Below are 27,394 nucleotides of genomic sequence, written 5' to 3' on the forward strand. Positions count from 1 at the left end.
CAGAATTTATCATCAAAATTCGTAGCAATGTGCTTATTTTGTTAAAATAATTGAACTTCTGTTAAATGTCAGGACATTTATTTGCGCATTGTCCTTATTTAGGTATTTTTTTCTGGTATCTTTAAAATTTATATAGTTTTTATTTCCATAAATATTGTATTGTTAGGAATTCAGCAAGCATATTCAGATTCAGTGAGCTCAAATTACGTATGAAGATTTATTTTTAAAACTAAGGGCCTATTCACAAATTTCATAACGCTGAAGGGGGTGGGTGGGTGTCCTGAAAATGTTACAGCTCATACAAAAATTTAATGGAATATAAGATTACGATTCTAATGACACTTTGTTTTAAAATTTTGGTCGATCCAATGCTGAAGAAATTAGATATGCTTTTTCAGTGTTTTTTTTTAATAATGTCACAATTTTAAGTAAAAATTTAGTATATAAAGTTTAGAGAAGGTTTTTGGAAAAATACATACGAAGTAAGAATAATTCTTTGCCTTTCGAATGCGGCTTAGAGAGTTTCAATTGGACGTGTAATCACAGAAATATGGACTAAACAGGGGCTTAGGGGGTGAACCCAAACTTTTGCACGGGAGTGTACACATGCTCATTCCCATACAACCAGAAGTCGCATAGCAGTATACGAACAAAGTCGATTATTTGTATAAACTGCATCACTCCCGCACTACTTGGTGGATTAAATCGTTTGATCGATGAGTTTCCTCGCATAAAACGTTATTTTATGAGTTCATATGTACATTCCATTTCGTCCCGTATACTTGTACAGAGTAAGTCGGATCAATCCGTAGCAGCTGTCAAATAAATGTTGCTATGATAAATTAAGTCGCATGAGAATTCTGACTAATTCGCAAGAAAATCTACATGCTCGCATTGCATATTATGTTTCATCATATAAAATGTGCACGTAAATCACCTCCACTTTTGTACGTATAAGGCCTTTTCGCGACATCTTATACGTGAAACTTTGCTCATATAAGCATCGCATGACGCAAAAGGTGATTTGGTTATACATACACTCTGGTTGTCTGGGTTTACTCTATAGAGCGCTGCATATGACGAGCCTAACCTCACTTATTTGACAGCTGCTGGTCCTGTTGTTTACGTTTCGGACTTTTTTTTCATCATTTTTTCATCTTCGCGTTTCTATCACCAGCATGCTGATGGTGACGATTTTCCACGGTAGGAAGATAGAATAATACGATCCGTGGGTATCTGCAGTGGATTTGAACTCTCCTCGCAGCAAACTTTCACGAATGATTCGAAAAAAGTACTAAGTCCAAACTGTAAACAACAGGACCAGTACTTGTCAAAATTGATGCGTGACGTCACAGTGCAGTGGAGTATATATGGAGACTTCAATGCGACGGTTCTCAGACGTCAAAGTCAATTTGACATCTTCTCTTGACCAGTGCCGTACTTGGGCTTCAGGGGGCCCGGTCATGTATCATAAAGGGGGCCCTTTTAAACAATATTCAGCACGTTTCCAGTCCAAAGTTATGAGGGGATTCTATATAATTTGTATGCAGTAAAAATGACCCGTAACGCGGGTAGATCACCTTTTCGTGGTGCGTTACGGGGTAAGATCCACCAATTTGAACCCTAGTCTCATCTTGTTTGTCGGGCTAGGGTAATATGTTCTGGTAATTCAAGGATTCGCGGTACAAAGTCCTTGTTACTGGCAACAGTTTCTGAAAATTAATCTATTTTACCTAGCAGATGGTTAAAGACTCGGAGTTGGTCAGTCCCGAGACTACACTTGAAGCCAGGATAACAATCATGAGTATTAACTCAACAAGGACTGTAAGTACTGGTAATTCAAGGACTCACGTGAATTCTGATTACTAAACAAATTTTCTTGCTTGACTCGGTTTTGCTGCTAGCATAAAGCCCCTTTTTTCTAGTATTTTTCTGGGACTAAACTAAAAGCGAAACAAAGATGTGATTAGAGTTCCGTTGCATGGTCAAATATCAGTAGAACCGATTTGGTTTCTCAGAAATTTAATCGATTATGTTTGCTAAGGGGCGCGCCTTCGCTGACATTTAAATTTCTATGAAGGGTGTAAATAGCGGGACCTTTTCATCATAGTCGATTTTTATCAATATCTGAGGAATCAAAACAAAAACTGTACAGAAATCGATGCTTCATTACCTATCAATGGAAATGGAGTAATGCGACATGCACTATACACTAAGGATACGGGTAATGCCACAATAGATCTAAATACTGGTCGCAGTGGCGCATCCGAACAGAAAAAAAAAAAAAAAAAAAAATGCAGTAAAAATAGCTGAAAATCTTCAAAACTGATTTTCTCCAAAGCTCCTATTTACTATAAGTTTCCAGTTTGTCTCTGGTTGAACAAAAGAAACTATTTACAGCACTGGTAAAATTAAAGTACACAAAGTCCGATTTTTTATACAAAATGGTCAAGTTTGGAGACCTGCATCTCTGCTTCTAGCAAACCGATTGACCTGAAATTTGAACTGCTGAACTGAATGTTGGAAATAACTTCAAATTAGATCTGTGAATAAATCATCAAATTCTATGCAAAAGTGTCTAAGTTCTTTAAATTCGCCCAGTTTGACAAAAATTCGAAATTTTGATAATAAGATTGTTTTTAAAATAAACATTTTCCTATAAGTATAATCTTCTATAAAATTTTCATTTCATCTAAGTTAACAAATAGACCATTTCCGTCAGATCTAACCCCCAGTTTTTGTATTTTTCTTCGAAAGACAATCATTTTGAATGAATATTAACGCTTTCAGATTTTGTTTATATGCACTCCCGATTTTCTTACAAATTTTTGAAAACATGGATACTCACCACATTTTGAAAAATAATTCGAGATGCGGCACAGTTTGTTCAACCCTATGGGTATCAGCGTGGTGATTTTGCAACAGTTTTTCGATTCCACCCCTGCATTGGGATGCTTGTTTACATTTGCAAACGTCAAATCAGGTGCGCGCTCAAACTGACCGTGATCCCGGTCAGGGCGCCCCAAACAGGAGCGCCACCGAAACTACGCATACAAACGTTTTTAAACCAGGTTAGAACTGGCGCAAACCGGTTTTGAATCACACTTCCAACTCCAATCCGATTCAAGTCTTCCTTTAGGAAAACATATTTTCCTCCACAGATTCAAAATTCAAAACCACCTTCTAACAATAAATCTCTCATCCACCCAGCAGTTACGGTACCGCTAGTTCTATTAGAGGCTATTTTTTACTATTCATGCCGGCAAATACCTTAATCTATCTGTTGGCTGTTGATCCGGAAGATTTCCGCCTTGAGGCAGCAACAGCCGCGCAAGGAATTTTTGAGCGGCTGTTGCTGTCTCTAGGCGGGAATCTTCCGGCTTATTCAATCCCTTCAATCCTCGTCGGCACAAAGCAGAGAGACCAGGCATCTGTCGACTACAATCCTTGCGTTACAGAACCGTGTAGTGTTCGCCGGGTGCGGTCATAACCGGCCGAAGCGATGAAGGTGGTTTCCGCGGGGATTACGGAGACTTCGGGAGCCGTGAAGGAAAGAGGGAGCGAAACCGCAACGGAGCCCATTATGATGAATGAAAACATAAACAAAAATCATGTGGTCATGCCAGCTGATCGTAAGTTCACCACAGCGTGGTGGCAAAACCATAGGGGAAAAAGGGGTCTGCATTTTTTTCGAGGTGAAACAAATTGTAGGGGACCGAGGGGTGCACTAACGTGCCGCAAGTTTTTCATTGTTTTCTTACAGTTAAAGGCTCCAAAATATATCGGTTCCTTAGGAAAGTTTGTTCAGTAAATTGACAGAAAGCATATAAGCCAATAATTTTTTTTCACGGAAATGGTCTATTGGCAGAAGCTTGCTTGCTTGTAAATATTCACATTTCAAAAATTCTCCAATTCAAAATTAATGGTATTTTTTCAAAAAATGTTTATATTTTTTAATTTCTTCCAAACTCTTGAATAGAATTTTATTAATTACCCATAAATCGAATATCAAGCTATTAATGTGATGTAATTCAAATTTCAGGTCAATCGGTTCGATAGAAGCTGTTATACAGTTCCTTAAATTTGAACATTTTGTATGAAACTCAGCCTTTATGCACTTTTTTCTTGCCAGTGCTGTATATTATATATATTATATACAATGCTAAGCCTTTGCTGAATTCAAAGAATATTTTATGAACTGTGGCATACAAAATAGAAAAGTATTTAAAAACACTGACTACCGCGTCACAAAAGAATTTTCCTTACACTTCAAGTTTCTAATAGAATTGCAAATAGAATAGATTTGAACTCTCCTCCATTTCGCAGTTGTCGCTATGTTCCATTCCATCGTCGATGTTTGGCTCTGTTTTTAAACGTGAAATTCCTGATAAAAATCGTTCGTAAAATCTGTAATTCTTGGTAAAATCTTACCGAACTTTATGCTTGTCGAACGGTGCATGTTTTATTCTAAACGTTGTATTAACATACGTTAATCAAGTGTAAGAACATTTATTACCTACGTTGGTCATTCGACTTGTGAACAATGGAGAGGAATTGTGGGAAATGCTCTCTTACCATCAGTATGGATAGTGACCTCTATATTGTGCTCTGCAAGATAAATCCACGTAATGCGATTATCTGAAAATGTCGATATACCGTCGCACTGATAATGAAAATCACCAAATGATTCAGATTTAGCAAATTTGAAACATTTGCGTCCTTGAAGAACGAAAAAATCCAAGCCTACTTGAATTTTGACGTTGCGTTTGAATTGCGCGCATATCTTCTGCGCGTTACCGCCGCCGCTGGATGTGGATTTAAAATGAGCGCCGCAATACAGTATGCGAAGGAAAATGTGCGAAATCGTTCCATGCAGGCTGTGTTTGTGTTACTGAAGATGATCTCTGTGCACTATCTAGCAATATAGTATGGATTTGTGATGCATGCATGGTTTTGTTTTGCAAAATGAGAGAGCGTACACATGTTGATGTCGCCACTACAACCGAGCCGTCCTGTGCAATTGAGGATGAGATCAACGCTTTGAAGAAAACAGTTGGTGAAATTGTGCACACTCTTGCTGTGGTTGTTCGGAATCCAGATTCAAATATCCCATGCCAACATTCAACGCCCGTCTCATCGCCTAATCTTCATGAAGGTACTAACGAGATTGCTAGCTGCTCATCACAACAAACCATGAGTGATAGTGACAAGTTTTCTTTGTATTTGTCGAACATTGACAGGAATGCTACTGAAGAAGATATTAGTCTATTAGAGTATAGATGTAGTGAAGCTATTACCGAATTGGAGAAACACTACGATTGATCACATTTCATTCAAGATTATGTTGAACTCGAAGCTGAAACCGTTAGCACTGAAAAAATCTACTTGGCCAAAAGGAAATTAGTTTCGAGAGTTTGTAAACCGTTCAAATGACACTTGGAAACTCCGCTAATTGATTAAAATGTTTAAGAATGAGCACGTCTTTGAGGCATCTATTTTGTGATTGTTACTTTATTCATTGCACATTGGGACGGATTGAGGTTTTAGGAGGAAAGATGGAACTCACGCCTTCAATTGCATTGGTTTTTGTTTTTATTCTGAAAAAAATTAGATGATCAATGTTGTTATTTATGTATATGATGACTGTATGATGATATGACTGTATGTTGTTTAATTATGATTGGTTAATTTCTATATGCTCGTTGTCTAAGTGATGTATTTTAGCTTTAAGGAATTCAATGAGACCACAATTGGGTCAGTTGGATTTGATCATAATAAACAATAAACAATAAACAAATATGTTTAAATTTTAAAATTCTAATAGGAACACAACTCTTTAAATTGAGCAGTGCTTTACAGGTTTAGCCGTATTGTGTAAGATCTTGCAAAAACTTTAAGCGTATTTTTATTTCCAATATTTTTTAAAAACTAATTAGAGAAGAATTTTGAAGACTTTGGCTTAACACTCGTGTTTTCTTGTAACATATTGAAGAATAATTATTGACCAAACCATACTGTGAGATTCAGGTGAAGAAAAAATATTTACTCAAGTATTGGAAAGTTGAGTTAAACGTTTGAATTCTATGTTCAAATGTCTAAAGAGAAAATATAAAAAAGGTATTTCATTTTTTTGTTCTTAATCTTGATTCCTCGGGGGCCCCTTAATCGGGGGGCCCGGGGCATTTGCCCCCTTGGCACCCCCCCAAATCCGGGCCTATGCTTTTTAGTTGAAACATTTTCCTCTCAGTGAACATCCAACCAGTCGAGTCATTCCATGTAACAAAGCTCCAACAAGCAAATCCCCACTGTATTTTAGCTACCATATGTTGAAGGCTCGGAGTTTGCCATCCCGAGACTACACTTGAAGCCAGAACAACACTTATGGGCACTAACTCAACAAGGACTGTTAAATACTGGTAATAAGATGAATTACGGAAATGTAGATTACTAAACAATTATCAGTAACGTAAAACGGGATAACTTTGATAGTTTTTTCGAAGAAAGATTCAATGTTTATGTATTCTGTTTCAAAGAATTACAATTTATATTTTTAAAACAAGTACTGACATCCTAGCTATCGATTGCACTTGATAGATTGCCAAAAGATTTATTCTGAATGGATATATTATTTTACATATAATCGAAAGTCGGTTTTCTGTTTTGGGGTAACTTTGATAATGGAGTATAAATCGAAAACAATAGGGTAACGACTGTTTATTTCGTTCTTAAACGCTAACAGTTGGCGCCAGCGGCAAAAAGTACAGGCAACAACCTTTCGAACATTCAGTTTCTTCCACTGGCCGCCGTGCGACGACACTGTTGTTTGTATCCCTCTCACTGATCGCGCTCAAGGGTGGAACTGGCGGCTCTTTACTGCTACCCCTACGTGTCGCTGGTTCTAAAAAGTAAACAACCATACAAAATTCCGACCAAACAATGGTGAAGGCGTAATCGATTTTCTAGAAAACATCCATTTTGGGAATTACGCCGAATTTGCTGATTAAATTGCCAACAGCGCACTGCAGTAGCACGTAGCAAATAACTGCTTGCAAACAATATCTTTCAAGCGCATTGATTACCTGTAATTTTGCGAACAATATATTTTACTTTTCCGCGTTAAGCCTTAAAACTGGTTCTGGACTTAGGTTGGCGGCTTTTCAATTTTACTCCCATTTGACAGCCGCCCTCCACCCTTGGTTTTGACAGTTCTCCGACTACCATTCTTCCATGCGCTTGTGTTGAAAGTTTGAGAAACTTGAGAATCCAGCGTAGCGCGATCAAGGGTGGAGGGCGGCTGTCAAATGGGAGTAAAATTGAAAAGCCGCCAACCTAAGTCCAGAACCAGTTTTAAGGCTTAACGCGGAAAAGTAAAATATATTGTTCGCAAAATTACAGGTAATCAATGCGCTTGAAAGATATTGTTTGCAAGCAGTTATTTGCTACGTGCTACTGCAGTGCGCTGTTGGCAATTTAATCAGCAAATTCGGCGTAATTCCCAAAATGGATGTTTTCTAGAAAATCGATTACGCCTTCACCATTGTTTGGTCGGAATTTTGTATGGTTGTTTACTTTTTAGAACCAGCGACACGTAGGGGTAGCAGTAAAGAGCCGCCAGTTCCACCCTTGGTCAAAACGTATGGAAAATAATGAAAAACGTAAATTACTTGCAATTTGGAAACTGGATCAAAAAAGTAGTGATTAGAAATCAAGTGCAAAGTGAATACATAACTTTTTGTGTTTAGTTCATCTTCCGTGGTGCTTTCTTTGCTTCAGGATTTCGTGTTTACTACCACTGAAAAAGAGCCATCTTTTGCCTTTTCAGTTTTGAATATCGCCCTATTGAATGAATTACGGAACATTTATAGGGCTTTGCATACCTCTAGGCGTTTAACGATATATAAAAATTTCTGACTTAGATTATAAACTGGTCCCAGTTTGTGAAAATGGTTTTCGGTAAGAGATTTGAAACCGAATTCATGTTCTACTATAACTAGGCTGTCAAGGGAAAGTGACGAACTCATTATGACTTGATTGGATAGTGATCGTAGAACAGATTGTTTGTAAGCGTTGCAAAAATGCTAAAAACCTATAAATTATTAATATTTGCAAACAAATTCTCAAATGCACTTGAATCCAAAGCAGATAGCTTTGACATGAAGTGTCATACTAATACTAGCTACTTTTGCATTTCTTTTGCTTAGCTGATTAACAGAAACTTCGTAATTTCGATTAATATGTTGTGGGTCTCACACTATCAAAATTACCCGCATTATCAAAAGTTACCCCGTTTTACGGTACCAACAAATTTGCTCATTTTATATTAAAGTATTCATAAAATAATTTTATTATTACCATTGTACAATTGCATTAGCAAGCATATTCCATAGAGAAAAAAGTGAGTGGATACGAGTAACTGACACTGAAGAAGACTGCAAGTGGTAGTCGAAATACGCATATCTGTCAAAGATAAGCATTTAGGAGCGGAATTAAAAGGTACACGGTACTCCATCTATTTTTAAGTTTCTCTATTTGAGATTCTGCTCAGAGGATTCGAACATTCATTAAAGAGAAGCATATTCCAATTCAGAGAGCTCAAATAAAGTTACAATTACACCAGAAATTAGGGTGTTTGTCCCATAGCCAAAATTTATGCGTTACCCTAAATATGCTTTCCAAGCAAGTTTTTTTTTTCAAAAACAGCCATCTGGAACAGACTTTTACAACTCGGTGTAATCCTTAAGTCACGCAAAAATTAGTTCAATATTTTAAAATTTTTCATGAAGAGTTCAGAACCTGTGTAGAAAACATTTACAGTGCGAGCATTCTAGTACAAAAAAATATAATGCGCCTCACAGTTATGCAATCATAAAAACAGTAAAGCGCACTCTTACAAATTTCTACAGAAACAGAATTTTCTCAAGCTTCGAAAAATCCTTTGTTTATTCTTGAATTTTTAATAAAAAAGGGGCAACAGAACATCTATCGAAAAATGACTGAAATAACAAAAAATATTTTGATCCCTGCAAATTTAATATAAGACGTGTTGTAAAAATTGGCAATTTTTGCACCTAAATTTCAAATATTAAGGTCGTTAGGGTAAACGATGTATTTTGGACCGATCATTAATTTTTCTAAAATACCTACAGTAACTATATTTTTTTCAATCACATGGAAAGAAACCCAAATAATTTTGTAGATGGAACGCAAAAGAAAACAACTATTTTTCAAACTAATTTATTGACATCCAAGAGATAGCAAATGACACATACGATATTCTTAGTTGTAAAGAAGGATTGACTGTCACGCAGATAGTCGTAATTGATTTTCCTGCACATTGTTTTATCTATTACTGGTTGAATTGATTTTGTAACTAAGTTTTTTGTTTCTATGGTAAGCATTTTCAGTATTTCGAAAAAAAAACTTGCTACTACCTCATCAACTTGATCCTCGCGCGACATAGGTTTTTTAAAATTGGTTCCACTCTTGTTGAGACACACACTGACTAAATCGTATAAAGTTTATTTCATTTGTTCCGGCGATTCTCTAGCTTAGCTCGCTACCAATTTCTGCAGCTGCTCGCTAATTTCCGCCGAATCGATGTCCTTCTTGGCATCCTTGGCCGGAGGGCCCCCTTGGGCCGTGGTGGACGATGGCCGAGCGCAAACCTTCTTGTGCATAAACCAGTGCAATCGTTGGCACTCGCGGTCACAGTATTGCACCTCCTTGCACTTGGAACACTTTTTGTCCGGTTTCTCCTCGCCACACGAGCTGCACAGTGAAATTGTATCCTGGAAGCCACGCTGCCCATTGATGGCCGCTTTGATAATCTCCAGGGCACTGGCGGGGTTCTCTTTGCTGGCCAGCTGCGTTACAACCTGCCGGAAAACGGTGCACTCTCGGAACGGGAATTCTCGTACGCATTCCCGTATCGTTGCCTCCACGTACTCCAGGGAACCATCTTTGCCTGCAATGGGTGAGAACAGTAAGTTAAACATCTATGAAGGTACTTTCACAATTATGACACGGCGACACATTATACATTGCAATGTGAAACAACTAGGGGAATGTGGGGCAAGATGAGCACCCGGGGCAAGATGGGCACCCCTAGTTTGTGTCGTTCCTACCGATTTTTTTTAAATACATTATTTGGGTTTCTGATGAATATCATTAAATTGATATGATGGCCATAAATTTCAGCTAAAAAATCAACAGCACAACGTAAATATTGTCCAAAATACATAGAAGTCCAAAAATTAGCCTTTTCATATAAGATTTGTTCATTTAAAAGTGATATTTTCGTTGCGTAAGCAAACTAATTCATACGTTTTTGGCCGTATAGTTATAGAATAATCTTCTGTAGATAATCAGGAGCAAAACTTTTTATCATATTTAAAAAATATTTCAATTGTTTTGATTATATTAATAAATTTACAGCCTTGGGGCAAGATGAGCACCATGTTCAAAATTAAGTAAAAGTGTGAAATTATAGAACCACATTTAGCTGTGAGCTTGACTTACGGTATCTTGTATCTTCTTTGCACAAAACAATTTTTCTAAAAAATATACAAACAAACAACAAATTTAATCGTTTTTTAAGTAAAATCTTAGCAATTTATGAAAAGTTATTTATTGTCTGATAAAAGTTTTAAAAACTAAGCTAGTTGAAGATAAATATTATCAGATATTAAAGATAATATCTTGGGATATTGCAAGCATTGAATAATAATAGTTTTCTTTAGTAAATTTCATCTTTTTATGGGGGTGTCCATCTTGCCCCGCAGTTATTTTGACCGATGATAAAAAAGCTATTTTTAAAAGTGTTATTTGGAAAACTATTTATCACATTTTAAAACTTTTAATGGTTGGAGGTCAAAGTAATAATGTAAAAGATAAGGATGGTTACCAATTTTACCAAAATAATTACGTTTAAGTAGGCTTAAATCGCGCTTATCCTTAGGGTGCTCATCTTGCCCCGCCTGACCCTATCTATTTTATGAATACAAGCTTTCCAACAGAAACAATAAAACTAAAGCAACTAGGCCTAGCTTTGCTAAGCGTATTTGAACTATATCGAAATAATTTTGTTATTTCTATGAGGAGTGCTCATCTTGCCCAACTTGTAAAAATTGCTTAAGTCATGTAAAGCACTAGGTATAACAAATGTTGATGATTTTTTTTCTTGATATGTGCTAAAAGACTTGAAATATTGGCTAAGAATCAGAAGTTAGGCTAAAATATTGTTAGACGACAAAAGTCTTATTTTTTCTGGTTATTTGAAATTCAATATTTTCACGTATTATAATAATCTACCCATATATATTTTTGTGGCTGCTTGGGCACGTCAGGAATTAATGATATTTACCTCCCTTTCCCGAGCAGCCTAGATAGCCTCGTAGTGTCGATAGCGATTATTTCAATTGGCAAAGAAACACTACGGATTGCCTGATCCAGTGGTAAAAGTCCACCTCACAGGTGACCCCTAACTCATGCGGCTTTAAGCTTACCGTGCCTAAGAATGAATGGTTAGGGGGGTCTAAATAAAACTTAACCGCAAACGGAGCCTGTGGAGTACCAGGGCGCCCTCTACAGTATTATGCCCTTCCTGTGCTACCCGGAGCAATGGAGCAGGTGACCTTGTGTTTCTCCGAGATAATCGGCTGCCCTTCTTCAGTCTCTAATCTGAGGCTAAATAACGGTGGTATTATGAATATGTGGCTTTTTAATATAAATTATCACCTATATTGTTTCGCATTATGCGTTTTACACTATACCTACATACAGTACTGGACAGAATAAAGTACGCATTGGCCGTTTTTCCATACAAAATGGTCAAGTTTGGAGATCTGAACCTCCGCTTTTAGTGGTCCGATTGATCTGAAATTTTCACCACAGCCTATATATAACATAGATTTCACTCAGTTAAAATATCACTGCATTTGAAACACAATCTTTTATACTGCTTCGCGACTAAAAATGGGTAAACCAACGTGCGAAGTTCGATTTTTGACCAACTTCGCCGCGTCGCGAGTCGCTTCGCTATAGAGCGCATCTATGCCCTCCGCCGTGTGCATTATGCGCACTATTGAGAATCGAGCTGCGACGCGGCGAAGTTGGTCAAAAACCGAACTTCGCACGTTGGTTCACCCATTTTTAGTCGCGAAGCAGTATAAATTATTAAAAATCTCTCAATTTGCAAAAAATTGCAAAATTTAATTTTGAAAATATTTCGAAAACAATCAGTTTTACCGAAAAATGATGTTCTGCAAACTTGTGTGTCTTATCAAATTGTACATTTTTGCAGAAGGACATATTGCTCTAAATATTTTTATTTAAAAATTACTTTTACTTTAAAATTTTGTCATTTTTATCCAAATTTGAGATTTGCGACAACTTAAAAGTTCGTAAATGAAAAACTATGAATTTCTAGCCTAGCAAATTTGAGGTTACTTTCAAGTGGCGGTGAAAATTTCAGGTCAATCGGACAACTAGAAACCGAGATATAAGACTCCAAACTTGATCATTTTGTATGGAAAAACGGCCAATGCGTTCTTTATTCTGTCCAGTACTGTATATTGTGTGCTTTTCGGATTTGGCGACTTTCATAGATATTGTTCAGAGCTGGTTCTCCGGATTCGTGTTTCACTCGCGGCGTAATGTGACCTTTGGAGGATGATTTTAGCACCGAAAACTAAAACGCGACGAATTTCTAGTGATAGGTGATTTTCACTGCACTGAGGGTACTCGGACGATTTTTGCGAGCGATAGAGGATCACATGTGCACTGTTTGAACGGATTTATTCAATTGCATTGAGTTCGAACTGCCGATACTGGTGATCGGTAGTGAGAGTTAAGTGCTAGACAGAATGAGCTTAACATCTACGTTACACTTCTCCGCTTTGTATGAAGTTGAAGTTGAGATTGAGTGTCTGAGTTCCATTAGGGTAATTACAAATATAACGGCCTGTGCCCTAACAGATATCGATCTGTTTTTTTCGCTGCAGGTCTTTTTCGTGCTGAGATTGCAAAAAGCTTAATCCTGCCTGGATTGTGGCAACGGTTAGGACAGCTCAGATCAATCTTCGGCATGAAACAACAGCAACGAACAATCTTTGCAAACTCATGCAAAATAATACATCCCAAGTGGCGCTAGTTCAAGAACCTTACTTTCGTAGGGGGAACTTCTATCTAGGTAACCTTGCGAACCCAGTTTTTGCTACTTTCAGTAAACTTTATGTGGCAAACTCGCGCTCCATGCCCCACGCATGTGTGCTCGTTAATAACGCAATAGTTGCCACATTATTTTCTGAGTTAACTACCATAGATGTATGTGCTGTCACAATCGATGTTTCTGTTGGTGACCTCAATAGTAAATACGTCTATTGTTCGGTATATTTACCACATGATGAACCATCCCCAACGGATGATTTCAAACGAGTTGTAGTATACTGCGCAACAAAAGACCTTCCGCTGATTGTGGGCAGTGATGCCAATTCTCATCACATCATCTGGGGCAGCTCAGATATCAATTTGCGAGGCTCCAGTCTGATGGAATACTTAGGTAGTACAGATCTTGGATTACTTAACATAGGCAATCGCCCAATCTTCATGGTATCTACTAGAGAAGAAGTGTTAAACATAACGCTCTGCTCGAATAGAATCAGTCACGTGTTGACGAATTGGCATGTATCAAATGAGGAATCATTATCTGATCATCGCTACATCTTCTTTGAACATTCAAATGTAACTGCGCAGACTTTGCGTTTCAGGAATCCCCGGTCAACAAACTGGGAACTCTATATTGAATTGGTTGCGACCAAATTTCATGGATATTCTCCGTCCATTGAAAATCCAAATGATCTGGATGATGCCGTTGATACTACAACATTCTACATTATGGAAGCTTTTGAAGAAGCATGTCCTCTGCGGTCTGTAAAGACTACAAGAGAGACCCCATGGTGGAATTCCGATCTGACTAGACTTAGGAAACAATGTAGAAGGAGTTGGAACAGACGCCGTTCAGCTGGATCAGAGTCGTTCAAGTCGGCTCGCAAGGCTTACAAGAAGGCTCTTCGTTCTGCTGAACGATCCGGCTGGAAAACCCTTTGTACAAATGTTTCCAGTTTGAGCGAAGTCAGTCGGCTGAACAAAATAGTCGTTCTAGGTTCCAAACTTTCCTGGACACTTCACATTTATTTCAGAGTCAAAAAAGCTTGTATGGCCTTCGGTCAATGCCGGCGAACAAAGGTTACCAAAGGGTAAAACCTGGGGCCACAAACCCAAGTATATCAAATGGAATTACACAATAGTTGTTCGACCAATATTGGCATGTCTGGTGTGGTGGCAAAAGGACGAAGTGAGCACAATCCAATCCAAATTGGGCCATCTGCGGCGATGTCTGCGTTCTCTACAACTCCCACAGCAGCGCTCGAGGCTCTTTTAGACGTTGCACCACTATAGGGGAATGTGGGGCAAGATGAGCACCCGGGGCAAGATGGGCACCCCTAGTTTGTGTCGTTTCTACCGATTTTTTTCAATACATTATTTGGGGTTCTGATGAATATCATTAAATTGATATGATGGCCATAAATTTCAGCTAAAAAATCAACAGCACAACGTAAATATTGTCCAAAATACATAGAAGTCCAAAAATTTACCTTTTCATATAAGATTTGTTCATTTAAAAGTGATATTTTTGTTGCGTAAACAAATTAATTCATACGTTTTTGGCCGTATAGTTATAGAATAATCTTCTGTAGATAATCAGGAGCAAAACTTTTTATCAAATTTGAAAAATATTTCAATTGTTTTGATTATATTAATAAATTTACACCCTTGGGGCAAGATGAGCACCATGCTCAAAATTAAGTAAAAGTATGAAATTATAGAACCACATTTAGCTGTGAGCTTGACTTACGGTATCTTCTTTGCACAAAACAATTTTTCTAAAAAATATACAAACAAACAACAAATTTAATCGTTTTTTAAGTAAAATCTTATCAATTTATGAAAAGTTATTTATTTTCTGATAAAAGTTTTAAAAACTAAGCTAGTTGAAGATAAATATTATCAGATGTTAAAGATAACATCTTGGGATATTGCAAGCATTGAAAAATAATAGTTTTCTTTAGTAAATTTCATCTTTTTATGGGGGTGTCCATCTTGCCCCGCAGTTATTTTGACCGATGATAAAAAAGCTATTTTTAAAAGTGTTATTTGGAGAACTATTTATCACTTTTTAAAACTTTTAATGGTTGGAGGTCAAAGTAATAATGTAAAAGATAAGGATGGTTACCAATTTTACCAAAATAATAACGTTTAAGTAGGCTTAAATCGCGCTTATCCTTAGGGTGCTCATCTTGCCCCGCCTGACCCTACATACATCTTAAACAAGAAACACTTTCTTGCTCTTACCGTTTATGGGTACTGGATCTACTGGAGAAAAATCCAGTGAATCGTAGATCTACACACACTTCGTTGTTTCCACTTTTGGTGAATTGGTACAAAATTGTCCTTGCTCCAAGTGATCTCACAATTGCTAGTCACTTTCCTTACAGGAATACATTTACCACACAATTCCCTTCACGGGAAGAGTGGACGTCTAGCTATTTGGCAAGAAGTATATCAAACAACATAGTATGTTACACTGATGGCTCCCTTCTTGAAGGTAGAGCTGGTGCAGGTGTATATTATCGTAAGCTAAGGCTGCATCAGTTTAACTCACTTGGTAGAAACAAACTGCACCGTTTTCCAGCATAAATCCAAACCGTATCACAACACCACGGAAAATGGTTTATGGTCCTTATTTTACCATATTCGAAATGGTTCTATCAACCATAATCAAACCATAGTGGGGTAAAGTTTCGACCATTCTATTTGAAGTTTTCACGAATCGAACAGTAACGGGTTGTTAAGAATGTTTACCGTTCCAAAACCGGCAACTTTCCATACGAATATTCAGAGCTAACCACAATAGGAACATATTCAGTACGGTTGAAAATATCGCTACCGAGACATTTATGCAACAGTTGGGGTAATGTTTAACCGCAGAGCAGTACAGTATGGGGTTATGGTTGAAGCCAAAAAAAGTTATTTTGTATGTTCATAATTGAAACAAATACTAGTTTAAGATAACATTTTTAAGTATTTAATTTATTCACATTTTTGTATTTGGAATTTACTGTTGCCTGTAAGCTCATCTTCTCGCACACCACGACCGCATCCATTATCCGTTATACTTGGGTTTCATATTTCCGTATCAGTATGAAATTAAACAAATCAGTCACGGACGAATCGTTTACTTCGATAAGCACATCAAAGCTTTCCTTATTTCTGCTTCCCAATGGAAATCGTGGAGCAGGTGATCTTATATCCATCTGGAACAATGGAAATCAAAACCTCCGGCACGCTGATTCCGAAGCGGTAGCTCTCTTGCATTTCAGCTCCACATGATGCTGCACTCTGGAATAAGCGTAGAGCTGTGAATTACGATTTATTTTATTCGCATCACTTTAATGATATTTAATTAACTTACCGGGGAATATGAACTGAAGCGTCAGCATCAGAAACACGAATATTATTACGGTGTTTCTTAACAAAACCAAAACTGCGTTGTGCGGTCGAAAATTAGCTGCAACAAAATAAACAAACCCATCCCAGGGCAGTGTACTACAGTTTGTATGGTGGAAGAATATTCACATATGGTTGCTCAGTAGGGAAACGGTTATACCGTTCGGAGAAAATAAAAGATATAGGAACCACGAAAACAATGGCCATGATACAGTTTTTTCATTGCTCATAGACATTACTGGGAAAATATCGCGTATGGGTAACAGTAGTGATTATGGTTGCGTTATGTTTATAACTCTTCGCATACGGTAAATATTTATGCGGCTTTTAGGCAGAAATATTTGCTCAGCACTTCAACAGCGCGTAATGGGTAAAATCATATACTTCTGTTCAGATATTCAGGATGCTATAAAAGCTCTTACTTCGGCCAACTCAAGGTCACAGCTTATTATCGCATGTCGAACTCAAATTGAGGAACTGAATTCAGTCAACTCTGTAAACCTTGTATGGGTACCTGGCCATTCTTCCATTGCTGGAGATGAATTGGTTGATGAGGTAGCTCGCGATGGAGCAACGCATGACTTTATTGGCCCTGAGTCAGCTACCGTGAAGGCCCCTAACTCTGCGCAGCTCCTAACTCTGCGCACTTTCACCAAAATCCACCAAAATCTGGTAAAATACTTACATTTTTGTTCAAAATTTATTTTTCACTAGTGGTCCCGGCAAACTTCGTCTTGCCATCAAGAAGGCTGTTCAAAAATGTCATGAAACCTTGCATGCAAAACGGTAGATTAATTTTCTCCCGTTTTCCTGACTATTCCGAAAACTTTCCTAGACTTTTTCCCCGCACGAACACATCGCATCCCCTGTCGAATACAACAGTGGAAGAATTATGCAAATCCTTTGATCCGTTCAAATGCCATTTCGTGACATACAAACATCATTCCATTTTTATTTATATAGATATATTGCTACAATAGTAATAAAAAAGCACACGAAGTATTTTCTTGACAAATTTACGTTTGTTACTTTTATAAAAAAATAAAATAGCTTTAAAAATATTGGAAAACATCCAAATTGCCCGTTAGCAAAAATGCTAAGGGAATACCTCATCACTTAAGTTATTTGAAGCAAATTAAAGAGAATATCCCGCATATCTAAAAACGCTTTCATAGGTTGTCCAAACAATATGTAAAACATTAGTCATACGTTAACTGTTTCCGTTATTGTAGCCTATTTGTTTGACTATAAATATTTTTCAGTTATGTACTGTATACCACCCTACATCTACTATTTCATTACCGGTTAACGTACAGCTTGATGTTATCAATTAGTTCCATATAATCCACATTTGAAAATTATGAACAAATCAATTATATAAAAACATACGCGGGTTGTATCACAGATTGTAACATTTTGGGATAACATTCAAGCATGGTTACATACTGTTCACAAAGTTGGAATAGATGCCACACAAACATTGAAAATTTTATGGTTTCAGATTAAACATACCGTAAGGGGAATGGTTATGCGGCGCTTGTGTGCGTTTGGCTAGTCCGGTGAAAATTTTTCACTGCTGTCCGTTGTTATATTTTTTTTCATTTCTTCGAAAAGAATTTCGGAACTTCTTGGTAACATAATTCATCCAATATTGCGTCTAAATAACGTACTTAATTTATTGTCTGTGCTTTCAGGGCTGCCGGAACATTAATTGATTTGAGCATGCTGTTGCAAAATATCCTCAGGTGAGTTCAATTTTCATTTTTCGCTGGAATAAGAGTTAACAAATTTTCATTTGTTCTTTTCAGAATTCCAGAAACACGATACATCAATGCCACAAAATTTGTGGGAATATTATTACGTCCATCAACGGCCTTAAAGCAGGAAATTAATCGCTGAACTTGATTTTAGACCGTTTCGCAACTTCCAGCAGTTGAGCAGTGATGTTTTTGGTGTGGCTCATTCGACGCAATAAAGTTCCGGAGGTAAGAAACCTTGACGTTGAATAAGATGAGATTGATTGGATTAATTTTGTTTCATTTTTTGCTTGGCTGTTAGAATGTTAACTTTATATCGTATTAATATTTTATTTGTTTTGTTTGTGTCTTAATTTTAGAGGAGAAATCATAAAGCAGTTCAGGATAGTTTTTCCAGACAATGATTCCACCAACTTTCGGAACGGATATTAATTTCAACGTTTCAGGGGCTAAACACCGCCGATGAGGTTCATATTGATTGGTTGCTATAGCCGATTGGTAAGGCGGTGGAAGATAACTTCAACAGAGTGGAATCGACAGACTTGGGAGACATAAAGGAAGAAGGCAGGTTTTGGGGTTTCTGTAGACGTTAAAGGTGGTACATCCCGATGATGAACAGACCAACGTGAGTGAGATCATTGCACTGGAACACGAAGTATAAGTTAAAGGCGCTAAAAATGTGCATAAATAAAAAAAAATATTAAAAATTACAATACAATTAAGACTGAATTTATTATTATATTACGAAAATGAAACAATAAAACAGAAAATATGCATAATTAGCATTACGCATATTTTCTTGTTTCATTGTCCATTGAATTTATTTATCAATCATTATTTATCAAATGGCTTAAGTATAACAGAACAAATCCACATACGGTTAAAATACAATAAAGCAGTATAAACCAACTAAACCACATACATTATTCGTATTCAAGCCAAATTTATGGTAAAACTGTCCTAGTACTGTTTGCCTTACTGTGGGCTAAACAAAAAAGTGGATAGTATATCTACAATTTGGCAAACTGTAAACGAGAAATTTTGTTCGAGAAATTCGTCATTTTTAAATGGTGACATAACTTAACCGCCTATTCCCCATATTGTTATTTTCCCGGTTACTGTTCCCCAAATTGTAAAAACCGTTTGCGGTAGTGTCGACTTATTGTTATTTTGGATGTTGTACGAAATTACTGGTATATTGTTGTAAATAGTTGTGCACACTACGGGATACAGTATGAATATAGTTATTGATCATGCGGGATATTTTCGATGTTTAGTACGTAGGCTCTAGTTTATTTATCGAGCAATCATCACTGATAAAGTGCAACTTATTTTCTCTCCATTTTCTTATTCTTCTTAAGGCTAAGTAGCCCGTCATTCGTTTTTGCACCAATGATGACTTTTCAGCTTGCATTTCATAGTGATAAAACTCAGTCTTGACAGTTTATATTGACTTGAAAAAGTATCACTGTACGCGCTAACATGCATAAAGTATGCTGATACTTTTTCAGCTGAATCAGTGCAAAACCAACTGATTTTCTTTGATTTAAAATCGTGAGATGAATTAGCAACAATCATTAACGACGCGTACAAATTTCAATGACGGCCTACTTCGCCTTAAGTGCGCCTAGTAAGTGTGGTAGTTATGTTTATAGCTAAGTAGGCCATGCTATCAAAAAAAATGATGATTATCATTCAATCTTTCAAGTCCACAAGTACCACATTGGCTACGAGCAAGAATCCAAGAACCACGGATAAACCAGTCAGAAGTTGGATCAGAATAGATCTCAAGGCATCTATAAAGGGTAACTGTAAACGTCTGATTTTCCGAAAGATAGAATCTTATCGGATCAGATTCAAGGGAGAAAGAAAAGTCTCGCCTCAATTGAGGGAGATGCCTTAGCGGTGGATGAAAATCCACCCGGAGAAGGCAAGCAAGTCTCGCCTCAAAGGAGGGAGACGCCTTAACGGTGGATGAAAATCCATCCGGAGAAGGCAAGAATGTTTCGCCTCAATGAAGGGAAACACCTTAACGATCAACGCTCCGTCATCGTAATCATCGTCATCATCGAAACTTGAAAAGCAGTTTTTCTGTTCAAAACTAAACATTATTCGATGAAACTGTGTTCACTGTGTTTCGGTTGGAGAACAGAATACAGTGAACACATTTTCCTGTAAATTTTCTTGATTTTGAACGAAAAAACTGCTTTTGAAAATTTCGAAATCGATGACGGATCCTGCCCCCTTAACGGAGGATGAAAATCCTTCCGGAGAAAGCAAGCATATCTCGCCTCAATGGAGGGAGATGCCTAGAGGGCGAAATAAAATCCATCAGAAGGCAAAAATGGACTCAAGGAACGTACAAGAAAATTTGAAAATTTGACTGCAACATCAAAGAGATAGAAACGAATACGAATGTCAAAACCGGATATAAATTCGAGTTTCTATGGTAAATAAATCTCTTGTAGAAGGAAAAAGATTTCTAACCAAAAAATATAAAAAAGAGAGACCTACATGCTCAATAAATGTTCATTCTCACGTGCATGAAATAGAGCCGCCACAGGATTGATCTGAATCGCTGAAAAAATAATCAATGTCAAACAAGACCATCTCTCGTTATAGAAAAGGAGATGTGGTAGTTATGTTTATAGCTAAGTAGGCCATGCTAACAAAAATATGATGATTATCATTCAATCTGTCAAGTCTACAAGTACCACAGTAAGGAACCATTTTTCAACTATGTTCCTTACTATGCGCAGCAGTTATAAAACGTTATTTTCAACATACAATCAACCCTCCAGAGGTCGATATTGAAGGGAACCATCGACTTGTCGACACCATCGAGATATGGAATAGAAATGCTTTGGAAAATTGTTTGAGGGGACCATCATGGTAAGGGAAGATTAAAAAATGATCTCCATCATATTTAAAGGATTTCTACACTCCGTCCCCTCAATCCCCTGTCGCGATTTTTACAGTACCTAATACATGCATGTCACATTTTCATAGACTACACCTTCCCGTGAACGATGGACGTAATTTTTAAATGCTCCCTAACCATGCAATAAAATAATTTTGATTTTTTGTATAGTTTCATGAGTCAATATCGAGTAATGGGACATCGAGGTTTAATCGCATTTGCAACATAGAAACGCCAATAAAGTGCTTTTATTGATCTGCAATAGGAATCGTTCATTAATTACGTCACGCTTATACAGAGCGGCGATACTTTTCGATTGAGTGATGAACGCTACATTAAGAATGGATATACCCTTACGCTTAAACTATTCTTCGTATTTAGTAGAAATGTTCGGGTTTCACATATAACAAACCAGCACCAGGTTCTTATTTATTTTCTTCAAACCCGGATCCGACCCGAATCGAGACAATAATTTGATACCAAACCCGGACCCGAACCGAACCAAAGAATTTTTTTTGTTTTATATTTGCTAGTGAAAATACATAAACAGTCAAAGCTTATATTCCCTTACACGCCAAGGGTGAACGCAAAAAAGACATAGTTTGAACCCTTTTTGTATGTTGGTTTAGGTTATAGAAAACTAAGTTAATTACATGTTTTGGAAATCATATGATGATTTCGATTGTTTTGAGAGTTGCACTTAATGGCATTCAATTGAATTATAGATAAAATTCACTTCACTTAGTAAACTTGTGTTAGAGACATTCCATGCTCCACTGGGGACGTAAAGCCGTATGAAGCAAGAAAATGAAGAGAAATTCGGAGTTTAAATTCTATTTTGTGGATTCCTACTAGACGCACTCAGTACGCTTTTTTTTTTACCCTTTTGACGATAGTTGTAGATTATTTAATGATGTTTCCGATAAATTTGACCTGAATATCTCTAAAAATGTTTTTGCTAGTAGGATAAGAATCTAGATTAAGTCACAATCTGTGCAACCATAAGTGTTGAAGATGTAGAACCAAATAAATAAAAAATAAATGCTAGTAATGCTATTAGTTAAACACTTCAACTGTTATAAAGAATTTATCGAGTGCGCAGAGTTAGGAACTTAAATGTGCAGAATAAGGAGCATTGCAAAAATCAGTGCGCAGAGTTAGGAACACGGACACCCTTGAGAAAAATTTGCAATAAAAATCATTACTTAGTGAAGCTTTTATATTTTTTCCTTATACATAAGATCAATAAGTATTTGCTTCCAAAATTTCAGAATATTGTTTTTTGTTTTCAATTAAATACAGCTGTTTGAAATTTGAAAAGCCTTAAGTGCGCAGAGTATGGGGCCACGGTATTCCAATTTCGAAGTGCTGCTGGGTTAAGCTTCAGATAAATTCTTGGGCGGCAACTCAGCACAAGCAATATTGGAAAAGCTTGAAATCGTGTCGCCAAACAAAGTTGTACATTACATTACATCAGTGGTGCTCAAGCTGGAGCACGTTGCGGGCCAAATCGTGATTTTTCATCAGCGCAGCGGGCCGCATTGGGATATTTGAATCTGAGAGGTGCGGTCTCCAACATTTTGGTCATTCAATTTGAACACAATTTTTTCTACCAGTGCTAACCGTTGTTTATTTGCTCGTCTCGCAGGAAACCATTTTCAAGATGCACACTTAAAATACTACACACAAAGCTTTTGCAGTTCGACGCAGGCAATAAGCTCAATAAATCAGCTGAATTAGATAGTTTCTGATCGTATGTTAGTTAAAAATATATTTCACAAAAGTTCTGAAAAACTTACGCATCAATAATACCAAGTAAACGTTTTTCCAACAGTTTATATTTTTTGTGTCACATAAAATGTAGCACGATAGATTTCTTTCTATAGATTTTCTCTTCTGTGAATAAAGGAGAGAAGATTCATATTTTTCGGCATGTTTCCATCTCAGGACGTAAGATTACTTCGCTGACTAGCGTGAAAAAGGGCAAAGAAACTTGTCACTTTTATTCGCAGAAGAGAAGATCGATGCAAAGAAATCGATTATGTTACATTTGGCCTCATTCATGCACACACTTGATTTAATGATTCAAAATTCCCAAAACTCAGAATATGCAAATGAGATTTAAATAATGAAAAAAAAAAGAGTGTTTTTCATATAAAACAAAATAAAAGGACTGATTGACTTTCCCAGCTATTTTTAAATGTATTAACAAAACTCTCCTTATCACTGTTAATTTCTCCTGCGCATTAACCTTTTTTTTCTCATGGTAGCATTCATCGATAAATAATAAACAAACAATTGATTTCGATTAAAAAAATATATATATTTTGAACAGTTTAGCTTCTTTGCAACAACTGTTGCTCAAGAACTTAATTTAAAAACGCCATTTTGACAGAAAAAATGTCGACCAAAACTGTGAGAAAGGGTTGACAAATGTTATTGGTTTTGTTTTTTGGAAAGAATCAGAATGATTTGCAGATTAATTGTTTTGATTTTTATGAAAGATTCTGCCTGTGAATACAAACATTGAAAATAATTATTTTTGAACGAAACAAATTCAGAATCAAGATCAAATCCAGATTTTTTAAATTATTATGAAAATATTCATATTTTTCAGCATTAAATCACACAAAAATAATAATGACCAGTACGAGTTTTTCCCCATTTCTTTTGAAGTATTGGAAGTCCTTACTAAATGTTATGCGCTTTTGTAATTGTAGAATAAGAATTTTCTTCTTTTCTCCAAAAGTGTTCCGCGGGCCGCATTCTTGGGCTCAGAGGGCCACATGCGGCCCGCGGGCCGCAGGATGAGCACCGCTGCATTACATACTAATCTGGAACCTGCTCCACGGAGGTCACACGAAGAACTTAAAAAATACCGAAGACCAAAGCTGGTCCCAATTTCGTCTGAAAGGTAATTGGTCCACTAGGTGTAGAACTACTTAAAAAACAAACAAACGATAGAAATCTCGATGGCTTTTTTCATAAAAACAACATATGAAGCACCTTAGGTGATCGATCTTACCTTGCTTCAGAACCCGTTTGGCAAACAGCTCGACAAAATCGCTCTTCTGATCCTTGCCATTGCTACCCTCGGCTTTATCCTTCCGGGCCAGGAAATAGTCCCTGCACTTGGCGATCTCATTGACCATATAGCCCAAATAATGATACTTGAATGCCAGCACTTCGTTGATTTCGTTCCGACGCTTCATTTCCCGTTCCATCATCTCATCCAGAACCTTTCTGATGCGCTTCAAATCCTCGATGAAGAGACCGTATTTCTGCAGATTCAGGGCAATCCGCACCGGATGGATGTTGATTTGCATGATGAACTTGTGGAAGCCATCCAAATGGACAACCGGAAGCAATGGTTCCTTTTGCGATCCCTGAACCTTCGTGTAGCATTCAATGTCCTTGATCGGAACGAAGCTGTTGATTGTGGCCACGACCTGATGGTTTGCCACGAATGCCGCCATCTGTGCCGCAGTTCGGCCAATCGTATTGACCGCATCGGCCTTGGCGCCGGCCAGCAGCAATTTCATACAAACGTCCACACTTCCGGACAGGGCCCCGAAATGCAGCGCCGTGTAATTGTACTCGTGTTTCCCGGAGTTAACATCTGCTCCCTGATCCAGCAGCATCTGGACTGCTTCCTTGTTGCCCTTGTAGGCCGCATGCTGCAGCGGAGTCATGCCATTTTCGTCCACAAAATCTACGCTCTGCTTGAACCGGGCCAAACGCAACTTGAGCTCGCTGTTTTCGTTTTTGGAAATCCGATCAAAGATTTCCTTCTGGTCGGCGGAGAGGATCACTTTCGGCACAGCCGGTGCCGGTTCGTTTTGAGTGGTCGGTTCCACTGTAGGTTCGGTTGAGGACATGGTCACAAAATTCCGGTATCACTAAATAGTAAATTCACCTCGAATCTGAAGAATTTTCCGAAAATTTTAGCCAAATTTACAACCCACCGCGAAGTAAACATGCGCTTTTCTCGTTCCGCGAGAGAAAACTGGCAGAAAAGGCGCAGAGCTGTCAAAATCGAAAGAAGTACTAGAACAGTAGAGCTGTGTGCTATTAACAAACATTTGAAAAGGGCCAATCGGTATGCTATTGTGTATTGCGCATTTTTTCAGCACTGGATTTGTCTTTGACTGGACTATCGCAGAAGTTTTTACAAGTGCGGGAACGCTAATAAAAGTGCGCGATTGCATCAAATCGAGTCAGTGTCTTATAAGACTTATAACAGGTCCGTCACACTCGGGCTCAGATTGGGTACCACTTCTAGTACTGCATTTGGTCCCTCGGCAGTGCAAAAGGTACCCAAGTTTGACAGATCGCAGTACACTTTGAACGGCATTCTAGATTACCTTATGAGCCATAAAATTTTGAGCAACTGCAAGGGACATGGGCAGGTCCGTCACACTCGGGCTCAGATTGGGTACCACTTCTAGTACTGCATTTGGTCCCTCGGCAGTGCAAAAGGTACCCAAGTTTGACAGATCGCAGTACACTTTGAACGGCATTCTAGATTACCTTATGAGCCATAAAATTTTGAGCAACTGCAAGGGACATGGGGGTCTTTAATTTGTCTTTGGACATGGGGGTCTTTAATTTGTCTTTGCTTATAAGCTTATAAGCGGGGTTGTTCTTCGCAGTCCAAAGAATAGGGTAACGTATAAGCCATTTTATGAGACGCTTCGAATCATATGTTTTTTGTTTGTTTAGGGCCCATTCACAAATTTCATAACGCTGAAGGGGGTGGGTGGGTGTCAGGTGGCGCTGAAGGGGGCGGCTCATACAAAATTTGTAAAATGTTCATACAAAAAGCGTTACAAGGGGGTGGGTGGGTGTCGAAAATGGCCAATTTTAGCGTTATGAAATTTGTGAATAAGCCCTTACCAGTTATGATAACTTGCTGGCGGGCCCATTTATTTACGTTTCTTCTAGCGCCACATTTGGGAGGAGCTCATTCAATAATATGGTGCAACGAGCTTTTCTATCTTCCCCTGTAAAATAAAAATCAGCAGGCAGGGAAGAATTTATTATGTATCCGGTAGAAATCAAGACCAACATTTATTTATAATTATTGTTTTCTCGGGCCTCGTGCGTTGCAGCTAATATGTGAATAGTGCGCTGTGTTCATAAAAATCGTAAGAATGCACCCGGATAAAAACGTATCATTTAGTGAATGGAATAAACCATTAATGTACAATATAACGTATTGGATACAATACAGCGTATTGTAATTGAATGTCGAAGCAATATTATTCTTGTTTGGATGTACAATTCAAAAACAATATAATATATTGTAACAAAACATTGTATTGTTTTTAATTGGTTTTATACCTTACAATTTTGGTCAAATTCCTATTTTCGCGTAAAACAACTGTTGCTTTTTTCTATGTAGCTTTGCTGAAAGAAATAAACAAAACAAGTTCAGAAAGCAAGAAATGTTGGGTGAAAAATATTCAAAAAGTTGAAATAAGTAGTTTTTTAGAAGTCACTTGACATTAGCTGTAACGACGAATGCAACCATGATACAGTTCGTTGAATTGTTTTTGTATTGTACAACAATACACGAATTGCTAATCAAGACAATACATGAACATTATATCATATTGTATTTTCAAAATGTTTGTATGAGAAAATATCTATATTTGTATTGTTACGATACTTAACCACCCATACATTATATTGCAAAAATCTCATATACCATACAGTGAACTGTTCAAAACAATATATTGTACTGTAATTGTATTGTCATTTTACATATACCAGGTCCGTCACACTCGGGCTCAGATTGGGTACCACTTCTAGTACTGCATTTGGTCCCTCGGCAGTGCAAAAGGTACCCAAGTTTGACAGATCGCAGTACACTTTGAACGGCATTCTAGATTACCTTATGAGCCATAAAATTTTGAGCAACTGCAAGGGACATGGGGGTCTTTAATTTGTCTTTGCATATACTATATTGTATTTCCAATATATTGAATGGTACTGTTACAATACGTTATATTGTTTTTGTATTGTATTTTTTATTCGGGCAGCGCCACACTAAAAAACTGATTTCAAAATCGCGCGAGTTGAGGCGCGTCGCGAGTCTCACTGGCGCGATCCGGTTTGGTGGCGGTGCGACAATATTTTATTTACTGGC

The 27,394-nt window shown here is 37.5% G+C and overlaps 1 protein-coding gene and 2 long non-coding RNA genes across 3 annotated transcripts; 1 reads left to right on the plus strand and 2 right to left on the minus strand.

Moving 5' to 3' along the window:
* Positions 1 to 9,218: 9,218 nt before the first annotated feature.
* Positions 9,219 to 25,261, minus strand: LOC5564250 (ankyrin repeat and MYND domain-containing protein 2). Its single transcript, XM_001648546.2, has 2 exons — positions 24,269 to 25,261; positions 9,219 to 9,964 (listed from the first exon to the last, which is right to left on the minus strand). The coding sequence occupies exons 1-2, from the start codon at positions 25,119 to 25,121 to the stop codon at positions 9,549 to 9,551; spliced, it is 1,269 nt and encodes a 422-aa protein (XP_001648596.1). The 5' UTR covers positions 25,122 to 25,261; the 3' UTR covers positions 9,219 to 9,548.
* On the minus strand, positions 16,122 to 16,958 carry LOC110676096. The gene is made up of 2 exons (XR_002500068.1): positions 16,532 to 16,958; positions 16,122 to 16,475 (listed from the first exon to the last, which is right to left on the minus strand). It is a non-coding gene; the product is annotated as an uncharacterized LOC110676096 (long non-coding RNA).
* Positions 17,645 to 18,969, plus strand: LOC110676095. Its single transcript, XR_002500067.1, has 4 exons — positions 17,645 to 18,197; positions 18,261 to 18,311; positions 18,375 to 18,551; positions 18,683 to 18,969. It is a non-coding gene; the product is annotated as an uncharacterized LOC110676095 (long non-coding RNA).
* Positions 25,262 to 27,394: the final 2,133 nt, after the last annotated feature.

The sequence above is a fragment of the Aedes aegypti genome, chromosome 2 (genome assembly GCF_002204515.2).
Source record: "Aedes aegypti strain LVP_AGWG chromosome 2, AaegL5.0 Primary Assembly, whole genome shotgun sequence".
Taxonomy (NCBI): domain Eukaryota; kingdom Metazoa; phylum Arthropoda; class Insecta; order Diptera; family Culicidae; genus Aedes; species Aedes aegypti.

Coding starts and splice junctions, on each gene's coding strand:
- LOC5564250 (XM_001648546.2), bottom strand. CDS start 25,121: ATGTCCTCAACCGAACCTACAGTGGAACCGACCACTCAAAACGAACCG. Junction 9,965..24,268: donor CAAACGGGTTCTGAAGCAAG/GTAAGATCGATC, acceptor CACCCATTGCAG/GCAAAGATGGTTCCCTGGAG.